This window comes from Mustela nivalis (genome assembly GCF_964662115.1).
Source record: "Mustela nivalis genome assembly, chromosome: 17".
NCBI classification, from domain to species: domain Eukaryota; kingdom Metazoa; phylum Chordata; class Mammalia; order Carnivora; family Mustelidae; genus Mustela; species Mustela nivalis.
In genome coordinates this window covers 2892149-2905712 of record NC_139036.1, presented here as the reverse complement: position 1 = coordinate 2905712, position 13564 = coordinate 2892149, and the positions used below count along the sequence as shown (strand labels likewise).

General features: G+C 58.1%; 3 protein-coding genes and 1 long non-coding RNA gene across 5 annotated transcripts; 2 read left to right on the top strand and 2 right to left on the bottom strand.

Annotated features, from left to right (window-relative positions):
• The first annotated feature begins 101 nt into the window (after positions 1-101).
• Positions 102-6643, top strand: TM4SF5 (transmembrane 4 L six family member 5). Its single transcript, XM_082707892.1, has 5 exons — positions 102-458; positions 5551-5631; positions 5941-6077; positions 6294-6474; positions 6552-6643. The coding sequence occupies exons 1-5, from the start codon at positions 282-284 to the stop codon at positions 6564-6566; spliced, it is 591 nt and encodes a 196-aa protein (XP_082564018.1). The 5' UTR covers positions 102-281; the 3' UTR covers positions 6567-6643.
• On the bottom strand, positions 1918-5629 carry LOC309851940. The gene is made up of 2 exons (XR_014305004.1): positions 5539-5629; positions 1918-4626 (listed from the first exon to the last, which is right to left on the bottom strand). It is a non-coding gene; the product is annotated as an uncharacterized lncRNA (long non-coding RNA).
• Positions 6644-7511: 868 nt separating the features above from the next.
• VMO1 (vitelline membrane outer layer 1 homolog) lies at positions 7512-10542 on the bottom strand. Of its 2 annotated transcripts, none has more exons than XM_082707890.1 (3): positions 8369-10542; positions 8144-8259; positions 7512-7871 (listed from the first exon to the last, which is right to left on the bottom strand). In XM_082707890.1, exons 1-3 carry the CDS (start codon positions 8552-8554, stop codon positions 7574-7576), a joined length of 600 nt encoding a protein of 199 aa, XP_082564016.1. In that variant the 5' UTR covers positions 8555-10542; the 3' UTR covers positions 7512-7573. The 2 variants fall into 2 exon arrangements, with proteins under 2 accessions (XP_082564016.1, XP_082564017.1); XM_082707891.1 differs by having other exon boundaries at positions 8144-8256; positions 8369-8614.
• A 114-nt stretch (positions 10543-10656) lies between these two features.
• On the top strand, positions 10657-11978 carry GLTPD2 (glycolipid transfer protein domain containing 2; the record flags this gene model as incomplete). Its single annotated transcript, XM_082707888.1, has 4 exons — positions 10657-10780; positions 10888-10952; positions 11179-11345; positions 11441-11978. 4 exons carry the CDS (start codon positions 10657-10659, stop codon positions 11976-11978), a joined length of 894 nt encoding a protein of 297 aa, XP_082564014.1.
• Between the last annotated feature and the right edge of the window lie 1586 nt (positions 11979-13564).

Here is a 13564-nt window from a genome sequence, read left to right as displayed (position 1 = left end):
GGGGTGCCGAGAGCAGCAGGTGCGTGCGGGGAAGGAGGAAGAGCAGGCTGACCTCAGGCCACTTCCTCCATGTTGAGCTCCCCACCCCTGGGGGGGTGGCAGCCCCGTCCACCTCCGCCTCCTCCTCGCCGGCCTCTCTCCCTTATCTCTCCCTGCCGGCCTCTGCCGCTCCTGCTCCCCAACCTTTGTACCTTGCTCTGGGCTCGCTGTTCTTTTCCTGGACCTGGGAGTCAGGCCTCACTTTCACTCGGGGCCTGCCGCCTCGCAGCAGCCGCCTCACCATGTGCACGGGGAAGTGCTCCCGCTTCGTGGGGCTCTCCCTCATCCCCCTCTCCTTGGTCTGCATCGTGGCCAACGCCCTCTTGCTGGTGCCTCAGGGCAAGACCACCTGGACGGACACCACCCACCTCAGTTTGCAAGTCTGGCTCATGGCAGGCTTCCTCGGCGGGGGCCTGATGGTGAGCGGGCAGTGGGGGAGGTGGTTCCCGAGCAGGGGAGGGGGAGGGGACCTGGAGCCTCCCTGGCCGCCCCCAGATCCTGAGCACCTGGAAGCTCAGCACCTGAGCTGAACCCAGCGGTGGGGGGGGGGGGAAGGCAGGAGGGCAGCCCCGCTTCTGGGGACGAGGGGAGGGAGGCTGTCCTGCCTGTCTCCCAGCCACACCTGCTGCAGATACTAGCACACATTACCAGCGAGGGCAGAGGGAACAGCTGGCTGTGTGGGTGTCCATCAGGCCAAGATGATGCGGCTGAGGAGGGGGAGGGTAGGGACACAGGAGCCAGGGGCAGGTCACAGTTCTGTCATCCCACCTGTCACCTCCATGTCCCCTCACTCTAGGACCATCCCGGGCTGCAGAGCTCAGGGCAACCTGGGGTAGGGACCCCAGAACCTTCTGGAGACTGATCTGTCAGAAGTTGGGGGAGGGGAGATGACTCTCTGGACCTCCTCATCCCCATCCTCCCACCCCTCCCTGTTGGGGGGAACTTCTGGAAGGTCAGGATAGGTTAACAGCAGTCATGGGGTGAAGACTACAGACCTGCCCAGCAGGGTTCCTCACTCCTCATGTGAAAGTCTCCCCCGGACAGATGAGGGTCCCCGGGGACAGGGCTCATCAACCTTTGCCTCTTTCTCTGACCACACTGCTCCGTACACCCTCCCCCGATGTCACAGTGCACCCCTCTCCAGCCCTGCCAACCCCACCTCCCTGCAATCTAACCCATGTGCCTCCATGGTGAGCCCCCCAAGACGCCTAGCATACCCCCTCACCCAGGCTCATTCCCAGATGCACTCTTCCCACCTCCAAGCCCTGAGCCGCCCACAAGGTTCCTGCCATCCCCCCCCCTCCCCCACAGGCCATGTCCCTGTGTTCCCTGGAGCTGGGTTCCTGCTGCCCAGATCACAGGATCACAGAAAACAAGAATGGGACTGCCTGTTTCACTGGCTCCCAAGGGTGGGGGGTAACTGCCCTGTTCAGTGCCCTATACCTGCAGACACTCCATTAATCCTCCATGAGCAACGTAAACAAATGAGCAGGATGGGCGTAGGTGCCACCAAGGAAACAAAGCAGCACGCTGTGGGGGGGGGGGGCACGGTTTATAGGATTTTCTTTCTTTCTTTCTTTCTTTCTTTTTTTTTTTTTTTAAACATTTGTTTTTTTTAAAGATTTTATTTTTTTATTTGACAGAGAGAGATTACAAGTAGGCAGAGAGGCAGGCAGAGAGAGAGAGGAGGAAGCAGGCTCCCTGTGGAGCAGAGAGCCTGATGCGGGACTCGATCCCAGGACCCTGAGATCATGACCTGAGCCGAAGGCAGTGGCTTAACCCACTGAGCCACCCAGGCGCCCTCTTTCTTTCTTTCTTTCTTTTTTTAACATTATCTTCTATCCCCTTTGAATTTCACTTGTAGGCAAGAGAGTATACTTTTTTATTATTTTTTAAGATTTTATTTATTTATTTGACAGACAGAGATCACAAGTAGGCAGAGAGGCAGGCAGAGAGAGAGAGGAGGAAGCAGGCTCCCCGCGGAGCAGAGAGCCTGATGCGGGGCTTGATCTCAGGACCCTGGGATCATGACCTGAGCCAAAGGCAGAGGCTTTAACCCACTGAGCCACGAGGTGCCCCAAGAGAGTATACTTTTTTTAAAAAAAGATTGTATTTATTTATTTGAGAGAGAGAGCATGAACAGGGGAAGAGGGAGAGGGAGAAGCAGACTCCCCACTGAGCAGGGAGCCCGACGCAGGGCTCGATCCCAGGACCCTGAGATCATGACCTGAGCTGAAGGCAGAGGCTTAACCCACTGAGCCACCCAGGCGCCCCAAGAGTATACTTTTCATTTGTTTTAAGTAAACTCTGTGCCTCACATGGGGCTCAATCTCAGAACCCCAAGATCAAGAATCGTGTGCTCTACTGACTGAGCCGGTCAGCCTCCGTTATAGCATTTGCAAGGCCTCGATAAGGCAAGATCTGAAATGAACCCCACAAGAGAAAACAAAGGACCCCGCACGGCAGACAGGGGCTGGCAAGGGCACAGGCCAGGCTCGCATATCCGGGGATCATATGGGTGTCCGGGCTTCAGTGAGATGAGATCCAAGGTGGGCACTGGCCAGACCCTGTACACCCTTGTGAGGAATCTGAATTTTATCATAAGGACAACAGCAAACTACTGAAGGACCTTTTACCTTCTTTTGAGCGTTTGAACTTGTAAGTCACACGGAGAAGTGCCCAGTGAATGTTCACAAAGTGAACCCCCCACGGACCCAGCACGCAGACCAAGATACCAGTCATTACCAGAATCCCAGACAGGCCTCCCATGCCGGGCTCGACACCCGCGAGAGTCCCCAACCCCCTGATTTCTAACCCCGTAGGCTAGTTTTGCCTGTTCAGCATGTTATATAAATGAAGTTGTCCGGTATAATAATTTTGTGTCTGGCTTCTCTAGCTCCATGCATGTTTGTGATTTCACTGGTATCATTATGTAGACATGTAGTCTATTATTTCCGGCGCGTTCCGGTGTGTGAATAGACCACAATTAACTTAAACATCCTACCGGCGATGGATGTTTAGATAGGCCCCAACTTGGGTTTATTACAAATAAGTCTGCTCTAGACACTCCTATAAATGTCTTCAGGTGAAATTCTGTTTGCGTGGCTGTTGGATGGATACTCGGGGGTGAACTCCTGGTTCTTTAGGAGTCCAAGCATTCAGTACTGATAGATATTGCCGCAGAGTTCTCCAAAGCTCTTATCCCAAGTTCATCCCCACCAGCAAAGTAGGAGAGTTCTAGATGCTCCATATCCTGCTGGGTTTAGGGGGTCCCACAGGCTGCCGTGTGGCATGAGAGCTGGAGGTGAGCCAGTGACCTAAGAGCCCACATAGACCACTGTGGTTGGCCAGGGGAGTTGATAGTGGCCAAGAACCAGCCAGGCACCAAAGAAGCAGTTTCAAGCTATGAACTCAGTGTTTCATTCTGTGTTTACCATGACCCTTCTCTTGGCGCAGAATAGATGGTGCAGAGCAAGACAGAGGAGCTTGTACGACAAAAGGAGCTTAAATACTTTTAGTAAGAAAACGGAAATCTCGGGCACCTGGGGGGGCTCAGTGGGTTAAGCCTCTGCCTTCAGCTCAGGTCATGGTCTCAGGGTCCTGGGATCGAGTCCCATGTCAGGCTCTCTCCTCGGCGGGGACCCTGCTTCCCCCTCTCTCTCTGCCTACCTCTCTGCCTACTTGTGATCTCTGTGTGTGTGTGTGTGTCGAATAAATAAATAAAATCTTAAAAAAAAAGAAAAAGAAAATAGAAATCTCAAAGAGGTAGGTCATTCGAAAACTGGTCATCCCAAAGGCAATTCTAGGTGTCTTTGGATCCTGGAGCTTCCCAGGTAAGAGAGAGCAAGGCACCAGGGCCAGTGGTGGTTCTAGACCTGCGGGGACACTTGGAGGCAGGGAGAGGGAGCATCCGGCAGAACTCCGGTTCAGTTCTGCAGGTGTTTCGGTGAGGTCAGGATGAGTGAGACAACAGAATCAAAACTCCCGGTCCCACCCTTAGGGAGGAATGAAATGCTGCCTAGTTGCACTCTGTGCACACAGGGAGGCAAAGATCAAGACAGCTGTGGAATCCCAGAGATGGGCGATAGGCAAAGAACCTGGGGTTGTGCAAGAGATCAAGGCTAGAGCCAAAGCGAGGAGCCTCGCTTGCCTTCCTAGAGCTCAGTCTTCGGTTTTTTTAAGACTTTATTTATTTATTATTTGAGAGAGAGAGGTTGTGTGTGTGTGCATGCGTGTGGGTTGTGGGAGGATAGGGGGAGAAGGAAACAACGAATCCCAAGCAGCAACCACACTGAGCACTGAGCCCGACATGGGGCTCGAACGCACGCCCCTGAGATCATGACCTGAGCTGAAATCAAGAGTTGAACGGTTCCCCCCAACGGAGCCATCCAGGCGCCCCTCCCAGAGCTCAGTCTTAATGGGCTCCCGTCTGAGGAGACCCTGAAGGCTTTGGGCAGAGAAAAGTCCCAGTTGAAATTTAAGTTCACTCTGGTGGGAGCGATGTAGGATGGGGTGTTCAGCACGGGGCCAACATAGACGTCTTGTAGAGAGGCTGAGAACATCATCCTTGTGGGAGGTGATCTGGTGCTGGACCATGCAGGCAAATGGACAGACAGATTTGAGAACCATTAAAGGAGAAATTGAGAAGACTTGAGGTCTGGCTTGGGTATGAAGGATTCCAGTTTTCTGGTGTGGGTGACCTGAAAAATATTTCCACTGACGGGGACAAATAAGGTCACAGGGAGGTGAATTTGGGGAACTTTGGCAGACTTGCCAGCTCAGTAGGAGGCTGCCTGGTTTAGGCTAAAACCAAGACAGTGAAAGGAACACACCCTTCAGCAAGTAGATTTGAATCTGAGGCTGAGGACTGCCCCCAGGGGACAGCGGGTGCCCTGAAAGGGATGGGCTGCGGGAGGAGGACCACAGAGAGGAAGAAGGACAAAAAGGACCAGGGTTGGACCTTGGGGGTCCCTACGCTTCCCATCAGAGCATTCACTACCACCATCCTCCGCCCTCCACCTAATCCCAGCTCACCAGACACTCCAACGCCAAGGTTTCTCCTGCTGCCCAGGGGATTTATAGTTATGGATCTAGTCTTGATCTCTGGTCCCCCTGGTACGCACAGCTCTGGGAGGTGGATAGGAAGACCCAGAGAGATGAATCCATTCACATAGTGTGAAGTGAGCCCAGGGGGTGGGGGGCTTAACCCCAGACCCCCTGACTCCTGCTCAAATGGGAACCTACTAGGCACCAAAGTCTGTGGCAGATATCTTGACATTGGGCCCCGCCTTCCCGGAGGCTGCGGTGTGAACCCAGAGAAGTAGGCGCGGACATAATGGTAAAGGTAGAACCCCAGCGCCCTCTGGGAGCAGTGGAGATAAGGTCTTCCTGTGGTCCAAAGGGCTGAGGGCACCCCGGGCTGTTCCAGGGGGAGATGAGCACCGATGCGTGCACGGATGCCTGGAAGGGGGAGGGCAGGGGCCGCGCGGTCAAACTGACCTTCCTCCGCAGGTGCTGTGTCCCGGCATCTCAGCGGTTCGCGCGGGGGGCAAGGGCTGCTGCGGTGCGGGCTGCTGCGGAAATCGCTGCAGGGTAAGATCCAAACGGGGGCGGGGCCCGGGGCTGGGTCTCCGAACCGGCCTTCGCAGAGCCATCCCTGAAGTCGCGGGAGCTCCCACGCAGGGTCCCAGCTCCGCTTCGCCCCTCCCCGCCCCCGCTCCCACCGGCCTCAGCCTCAACGGGCCTGCAAAGGGGACCGGGGCCCCCACGAGCGCCCGCGGCCTCTGGCTCGTTGGGGCAGCTCCGGGCCTGCCGCCGGCTTGAGCCTGGAGTCCAGCGAGGTAAGGCGCGCGCACGCGGGGGCAGCGGCCCGGCTCACCCGCGCTCGCACTGCGCCCCCAGATGCTGCGTTCCGTCTTCTCCTCGGCATTCGGGGTACTGGGGGCGATCTACTGCCTCTCGGTGTCGGGAGCCGGGCTCCGAATTGGACCCAAGTGCTTAATGGACCGCCACTGGGACTACCACTTCCAGGACACCGAGTAAGGCTCGGCGCGCCTCCGCCCCTGCGTTTGCCACCTGTCGGGAGCCCGGGAGCCCGGGAGCCCGGGAGCCCGGGAACCCCGGGACGCGGCGCGCCTTCGCCGGGGCCACCTCCACGTGGGCCGAACCCCCTTGGCGCCCGCGCCCGGCTGGGGGGGCGGGCGCTCCGGGTGCCGGCCCCCTCTCACGTGACCCCGCTCCGGCCCCGGCCGTAGAGGCTCCTACTTGCAGAACCGCACCCTGTGGGATCTGTGCGAGGAGCCGCCCGGCGTGGTGTCCTGGAACGTGACGCTCTTTTCGCTGCTGGTGGCCGCCTCGTGCCTGGAGATCGTGCTGTGCGGGGTGCAGCTGGTGAACGCTGCCCTTGGCGTCTTCTGCGGCGACTGCAGGAAGAAGGTGGGGCGGCTGGGGCTGGGGCTGGAGCGGGGCTCCGCTGGCGGCCTGGCAGCGCCCTCACGGCCTTATTCCCGCAGGGCTCCCCGAGCTGAGGCTGCGCTGACCGCCCTGCTCGCTCCTGGACGCCCGCCTGACCCACCCCGCCCTGGAAATAAACCTTTGAACTCTCTTGCGCGTCTCAGATGGGGGGTCCGGTCCACGCAGGAGCGCTCCAAGGCCTCCAGACACGCAGGAGTGCTCCAAGGCCTCCAGACACGCAGGGCCTCGGGGGCGCCCCGGTGTGGGACCCCTGCACGTTTCAGCGACTGGTCCCTGAGCTGTGAGCATGAGCTCGAATCCAGCGGTAGACGAGACAGGCGGGCTCTATGCGCTCAAGAATTGAGCAACCCAGGGGTCTAGGACGGGTACTTTTTTTTTTTTTTTTTTTTTAAGGAAATAGATTACTTCACTTTTTAGAAAAACGCGCTGGTAATGGGATAGGTATCGGCCACTGAAGGGACTTCTTAAGATAAGATGAAGTCTGAGAAAGGAAAATTGGCCCCGCAATCTGGTGAGTGGGTTAGCCAGCTGGGTCGCTGGGAGGTTCCAGGTCAAGCCCCAAGGACAAAGGGGGAAGTCTCAGGTGAAAATCTGAACATGGAAAAGCCACTCTTTGCTTTTGTAGGGAAAGGAAGGAAACTGTGGAAAAGACAAATGAGCTTAAACTCTAGAAAATGAGGCCTTGAGATGTTCTAGCTTCATCGTCTCCTGATTTGGTAGAAGTTTCTCAAGCTGAGGTCCCTAGTAGTTCAGAAAGGAAACAGCCTGAGCTCCTAATGACAACCAGGTGTCCGCAGGCACCCTCAGGAGGCCGAGGACTCCCCGCACTTGGGTGCAAAAGTGTGTTTAAGGGCATTTTCCAAGGTTATGGGTCCGTAACTTTCAGTGGCATTTGGGGACTCCTGAGCCCCAAGCCGAATTTGGGACTGGCCGCGTCTCAGGCTGGGAGGAGGAGTGGGGAGACGCAGTTTCCTACCCATGAAGCAAGCAAGACCAGAGCCAAGACAGAGAAGCTTTAATAGCGAGCGGTGGGATTGGCCCGGGGGGCCGGGGCCCCTGGTTAACTGCTGCAGCAGAAAAAGCGCACATCGTTGAGCGCGGTGTCGTCCAGGAGGCCCCTCGGCTGCTCCACCTTGGTCTGTAAACCACACATGCCTTTGGGGCAGGCCTTACTCCACTCTCCAAAGTCACCCCAGGCCAGGCCTGACCCCTCCAACTCCGTGCCGTCAGAGCAGCGGAAGCGCACGTTGTTGGCCGCCGTGTTGTCCCCCCGGGTCTCCGGATCCTCCACACGCAGTGAGAAAGCCACGAGGAAGCCATCCCCTGGACACCACAGGGGCTCACTCCACACGCCCCACCTGCGAGGGAAGGGGAGAAGCTCTACCTCTGGGTCCTCCCCCCACCCGCTTCCCCACCCAGCTTTGCGGTCTCCTCAGGGGGTGCTACACGACCCGGGTGAGTGGGGTCTTGTCACCTGACCTCCGCCAAGGGGCGGAGGGGAGGTCTCCACCCACTCCCCAGGTCTAAGCTGCCCCACAGCCCTGGAGGAAGCTTTTAGCGCGGTGGGTGGGTGTGTAACAGGGTAAGGGGCATATCCGCATCCTGGGGTCCCTTGGACCCTGTTCTGCACCTTCCAGACTGGGACTGCACCACGTGCTTGTTGCGCTCTGCGTTCCCCCGCGAGCAGTGCAGTCGGATCCCGTTCAAAGCAGTGTCATCGCCAGGAATGCCTTGGGGGGGCTCCTCCTGGGTAGGGCGATCGGATGGGTAAGGACCAGTTAAAAGACTGTTATGCTGTGTTCCCCGCACGGGGTCGTGCATCTCCCTCCTCAGAGACATAGGCCTGAACCCCCACCTTGAGCGAGAACCCGCTGGCGAAGAATCCATCAGGACACATCTCGGGCCAGGCCCAGTCACCCCAAGGACCCCCATTGGTCACGTCGATGACTGATGCGTAGTCGCTCAGATGGTCTGCTGGTGCGTGTCCCCAGCAGGTGGCCCATAGCAGCAGCAGCAGCTGAGCTCCTGGCCCCCTCTCCATCCTGCAGCCTCTGTGAGCCTGGCCCCTTACACAGATTTATACCATCTCTGCTCCTCTGAAGGCTCTGATTACGGAAGGGCCCCCTGGATTAAGTGACACCCGAAACTAATCCGTTCCGGGAACCTTGCACACTCCACCTCTGCTCAAGGAGACAGAGGCTTCCAGCACCGGAGAAGAGGAGAAGGGGCCCAGAGAACTGACCAACAGTTGAATGAACCCCACCCCCCCACTGAGCATTTACTGCAGGCTCATTCTGGTTCTGTTCTGCTGGCGTTGTTACTCAATCCTCACGGCGGGTGTGGGAGGGGGGATTACTCTTTCTACTCCGCAGATGGTGGAAATGGGGCTTAGAGATGGCAAGTGACGTGCCTAAGATCAACGTCAGCAAGCTGGGAAATGCTCCAACTCTGGGAAGTGGAGAGACCCTCTGTCTGGGAATGGAAAGGATGTTCTGATATGCTGGAGAGGATGGGTAACCAGCAACCTTAGGGACCTCCAGGATTGGAGGGAGCATTAGAGGGAGAGATGGGGCAAGAATCCAGAAACTGTGCGAGCTAGAAAGGACCTCCTTAGTGATTGCAGCCCTGAGTCCCAGAGAATCTGGGGTACCCCTTTCTCTAAGAAGAAAACATACACAGACATGAACAATTCTAGGAAGTTTATGGACAGGGGATTAAGAACCCCTAAGAACAAGAGATGCTGTTTTTTGGTTGTGTGTGTGTGTGTGTGTGTGTGTGTGTGTGTGTGTGAGATTGACTTATCTATTTGACACAGAGGGAGAGCAGAAGCAGGGGGAGCAGCAGGCCCAGGGAGAAGAAGCAGGCTCAGGCTCCCTGTGGAGCAGGGAGCCCCACGTGAGACTCAACCCCAGGACCCTGAGGTCATAACCGGAGCCTAAGGCAGATCCTTAACGGACTGAGACACAAAGGCACCCCAAGAGATGCTGTTTCTGACATCACTTCCTGGGTCCTTCCCCTGACTGTTTTCCTAGCTATGACCACCAGGTGGACTCCTATTTGGGGAAGAAACAAAAAAGGCTCATGTGTCATGGGGTACACCACCCGATTTGCCTGCTCTCCACACTTTCCTGTGTTTATTCAATACATATTTATATAGCAATAATGTATTTTGGCCTAGCACTATTCTAAGTGCTGCAAATAGAACAGCAACCAGGAAAAACAAGGCTCCTGTCTTCATCGGAGCCCACATCTGCATGGGGGAGATGTGATACATTTTCCACAGGACCTGGAGCTGTGTGAAGGCTCTTTCGTCTTCTTGAGGCTTAGGACAGGGCCTGGATGCAGAAATAGTTCATAAAGTTTGGTTTGAAGTATAATGTGGGGGGCGTGCTTGCCTGGCTCAGTCCATAGAGCATACTACTCCTGACCTTCAGGTCATGAGTTCAAGCCCTATGTTGGGCGGAGAGATTACTTAAAAAAAAAAAAAAAAAAATCACACACTCAAAAAAATGAGTAATGGGAGAGCCGGAACCAATCTGGGGTTTAACAGAAACTAAGCCGCAAAAATGTAAACGTATAAAACATCCAGATGGAGACAGGTCCCCTGGAGACAGGCTTGTGAATTTAGAAGGGGGTACTTCCTGGACCCCAGGTGCCCTGCGTTTGAACTTCATAGGGAAAGATTTATGGAGCAATTGTGGTAAGATTTTCCATGTACAGTGTTTGCACATACGTTACCATTTAATCCTCAGGTGAGATCGACAAAGTACCTATTGTTGTCCTCAATTTACAGTGGCGAGAATTCAAGCCCAGAGCTAATGTAGGGCCCGCGCCATGGCTCAGTGGGGGAGCTGGTTCGACCCCAGGCCCTCTTTCTCTTACTACCACCTGGCCCCACGCGGAAGGCAAACGCAGAGACCTGTGGTCGCTGACGAACCCATCCCCCCGCTGCCATCCTCTTCGTCGGTGAATCCCCGTACTCCTTTTCATCCGGTCCTTCCTCGCGGGAATGCTGCCCTCTGGGGCAAAGGGCACAGGGGCAGGGGACTTAGTGGGTTAATTATTAACCCTTAGCAACTTAAGGCACCGGAGGCTTCTACCGAGACGCAGGGACAAGGGGTGGCTTGGGCTGGAAAGGGGGCGATGGCCCCGGCAGCAGCCGTCGGGGTCGCGTTGCTTCGGCTGGCCTCGCGGCGCTGGGTCCGCCACGCGATTCCTCTCGCGCTCCTCTTGCTGCTGCTGCTTTCTGTGTGCGTTTGGAGCTCGCGTGAGTGCTCGCCGCCCTCCTCGGCTCGGTGAGGAACGGGGAAGCCAAACGCTGGGGACCTAAGCCCCCTCTCCGAGCCCTCAGCGCTCTGCCTCGCCCCTCCCCAGGAGCCCCCTCAGGCTGCGGATCCGGGACGCAGCCGTGCATTCCCGAGGGCACGCCGCCGGTCCAGGTATGCCCGGATAGGGCTGGGGTCGGGAGCTCCGGGTGAGACCCCGATCGCGGGCACGGGGCCGGGCTGAGGATCGGGTGACCGGCGGGTCCTGCGCCTTGGCTCCCCTCTCCCGTCCATAGCCGAGTGCGGCAGGAGAGACGCCAGCCAAGGGGCTGCTGGGCGAAGGAGACCCAGCGGGCTAGGGGTTCTGCTCCCGCCCCCTTCCGCGCGTGTCTACCCCCAGGTCCCGCGACAGTCGGGTTCCCTGGAGGCCCCCGAGTGGGAAGAGCCTCCCTGTGGGGGCCCCCAGGGCGTGCTGGGCCACGTGATGGGGCCGTTCCGCGCCAGCCTGGACCCCGAAGGGGACCTGGCTTTGTCTCAGTACCTAGCCGGATGGAGGGCGCTGGTCAGGTGAGCACTCTCGCACCCCCCACCCGGCACCGCCTCCCGGAGCTTCCCCCGCCCCCTCTCCAACCACCGCGCTCTGCCCGCCACCGAACACGCAGGTTCCTAAGTCCCCTCGGCTCCATCTTCGCCTTCGCCACGAGCGAGGCCTTCGCCAAAGTGACAGCCCTCGAGGCTCGAGTGCAGGGCCCGGAGGCGGCGCACTACTCGTCGCTGCTGGCCATGGCGGCGTGGGAACGGCAGGAGGGACGGCTGGAGCGCCCCGGCGTCGCCCCGCGAGACACCGCCAGCTCCTCAGGCTCCCGGATCCTGCTCTTGCTGCACCGAGCGCTGCGCTGGTCCCAGCTCTGCCTCCACCGGGTGGCGACCGGGACGCTCGGAGGCCCGGACGCCGGCGTGCAGTGCAGCGACGCGTACCGCACCGCCCTGGGCCCGCACCACCCCTGGATGGTCCGCCAGGCCGCCCGCCTCGCGTTCCTCGCTTTCCCGGGTCGCGGCCGCTGGCTGGAGCTCGCGTGCCCGGGCGCCGGGGAGGCGGAGGCGCGGGCCGCGCTGGTCCGGGTGGCGGGCACCCTGGAAGATGTCTACAACCGCACCCAGGGCCTGCTGGCCGAGCGCAGCCTACTGCAGCTGGCCTGAAGCCCCCGGCGGGCCAGACGCGCCGAGACCCAACCTCCTGGCTTCTGGCCCGCAGGCCCCCTGCGTCCGCCCAGTGGGCGGGGCCGCCGGAGCCACGCCTCCACGTGACGTCGATGCCTGGAGGGCCCGCCCCCGGCAGGGTTGGGTAACGCCCCGCCCGCTCTGCGCAGCCGCGGGACGAGGGGCGGTGCCGTGGGAATAAAATGCGCTCGTGGGGCGCGGCGGGTTCGGGGCGTCTCGTGCGATGACGGCAGGCGCTGGAGGGAAGTGGAAACAATGGACGTGGGAAGATGCGTCATCCCTGTTCCCGGCAGCCGGAGACTCACGCTCCCAGCCACTCCCAAGGCTGCGGGTGCCAGCCGCGTGCCCAGTCTCCGGCCCAGCCCTGCGCCCCGAGCCCCGGCCCAGCGCGGCCGGCTGCTTGCCGGGCTCGCCCGCACAAGCCGCCGACGCAGCCCCCGCCCCCGGAGCCGCACCTCTCCGTGTGCGCCGCGGTCCCTGCGTTCGGCCGCCCGAGCGTGAAAGCTGAGCGCCAGGACGCACCAGCGGGCGCGCGGCTCCTGCAAAGGCCCCCTTGACCGCTCCCACGGCAACAGGGAACGGGCAAGTGGCCGTTTCACACGCTGAGAACTCAAAGGGTGGGTCCGGCCCACTTTCCTCCTGCACCCCAGAATCCTGTCTGTGCAGCTTCTGTTACGTGTCTTCACCGGAATGTCTGCTAGAATCTCACATGTCCCAACCTGAGCTTCCGATGCCTTTCCTCCCCGCAGGTACTTCCTCCAGTCTCTGCCAGGGCAGTACATGACCACTCACTCTTCCACGTTCTTAAGCCAGAAAGTTGGTAGTCGTCCTGACTTCTGTTTCTCTCTCATCCCACCCACATCGGATCTGCTGAATCTGACCATTTCCCACTATCTCCACTGCCATCCCCCTTGTCAAGCCACCTTTATGTCTATCACCCGGATTATTACAGTGGCCTCCTAGTTGTCTCTGTGTCCCATACTCGGATTCCCTACTGTGGGTTTTCACAGAGCAGCCAAAGTAGTTTCTTGAAAGATAGATCATATCCCATCACTTGCAGGCTCCAAACCTCCCGGTGGCTCCCTATTGCACTCAGATTTAAAAAAAAAAAAAAATGGAACTTAAGAAGTAAATTTTCTAGGTTATATTTTCAGCTGAGAATGATGAAAACCTTTGTAAAGGTCCTACGTGATCTGACTGCACTGGTCAAATTGACCTCTTGGATTTTCATTCATTATTTCACGCATGATCCTGCCTCAAGATCTTTGTACTGTCTCTTCCCTCTGTCTGGAAAGCATTTACCCGAAATAGAGAAATGACTTCCCTCACTCCTTCCTTCTGGACTTTACTCAAATGTCTCCTCAGGGAGACCTTCCCTGATTATTCTCTTTTTTCTTTTTTAAGATTTTAAAAATTTATTTATTTGACAGAGATCACAAGTAGGCAGAGGGGGAGGAGTAGGCTTCCCGCTGAGCAGAGAGCCCGATGCAGGGCTGGATCCCAGGACCCCAGGATCATGACCTGAGCTGAAGGCAGAGGCTTTAACCCACTGAGTCTCCCAGGGG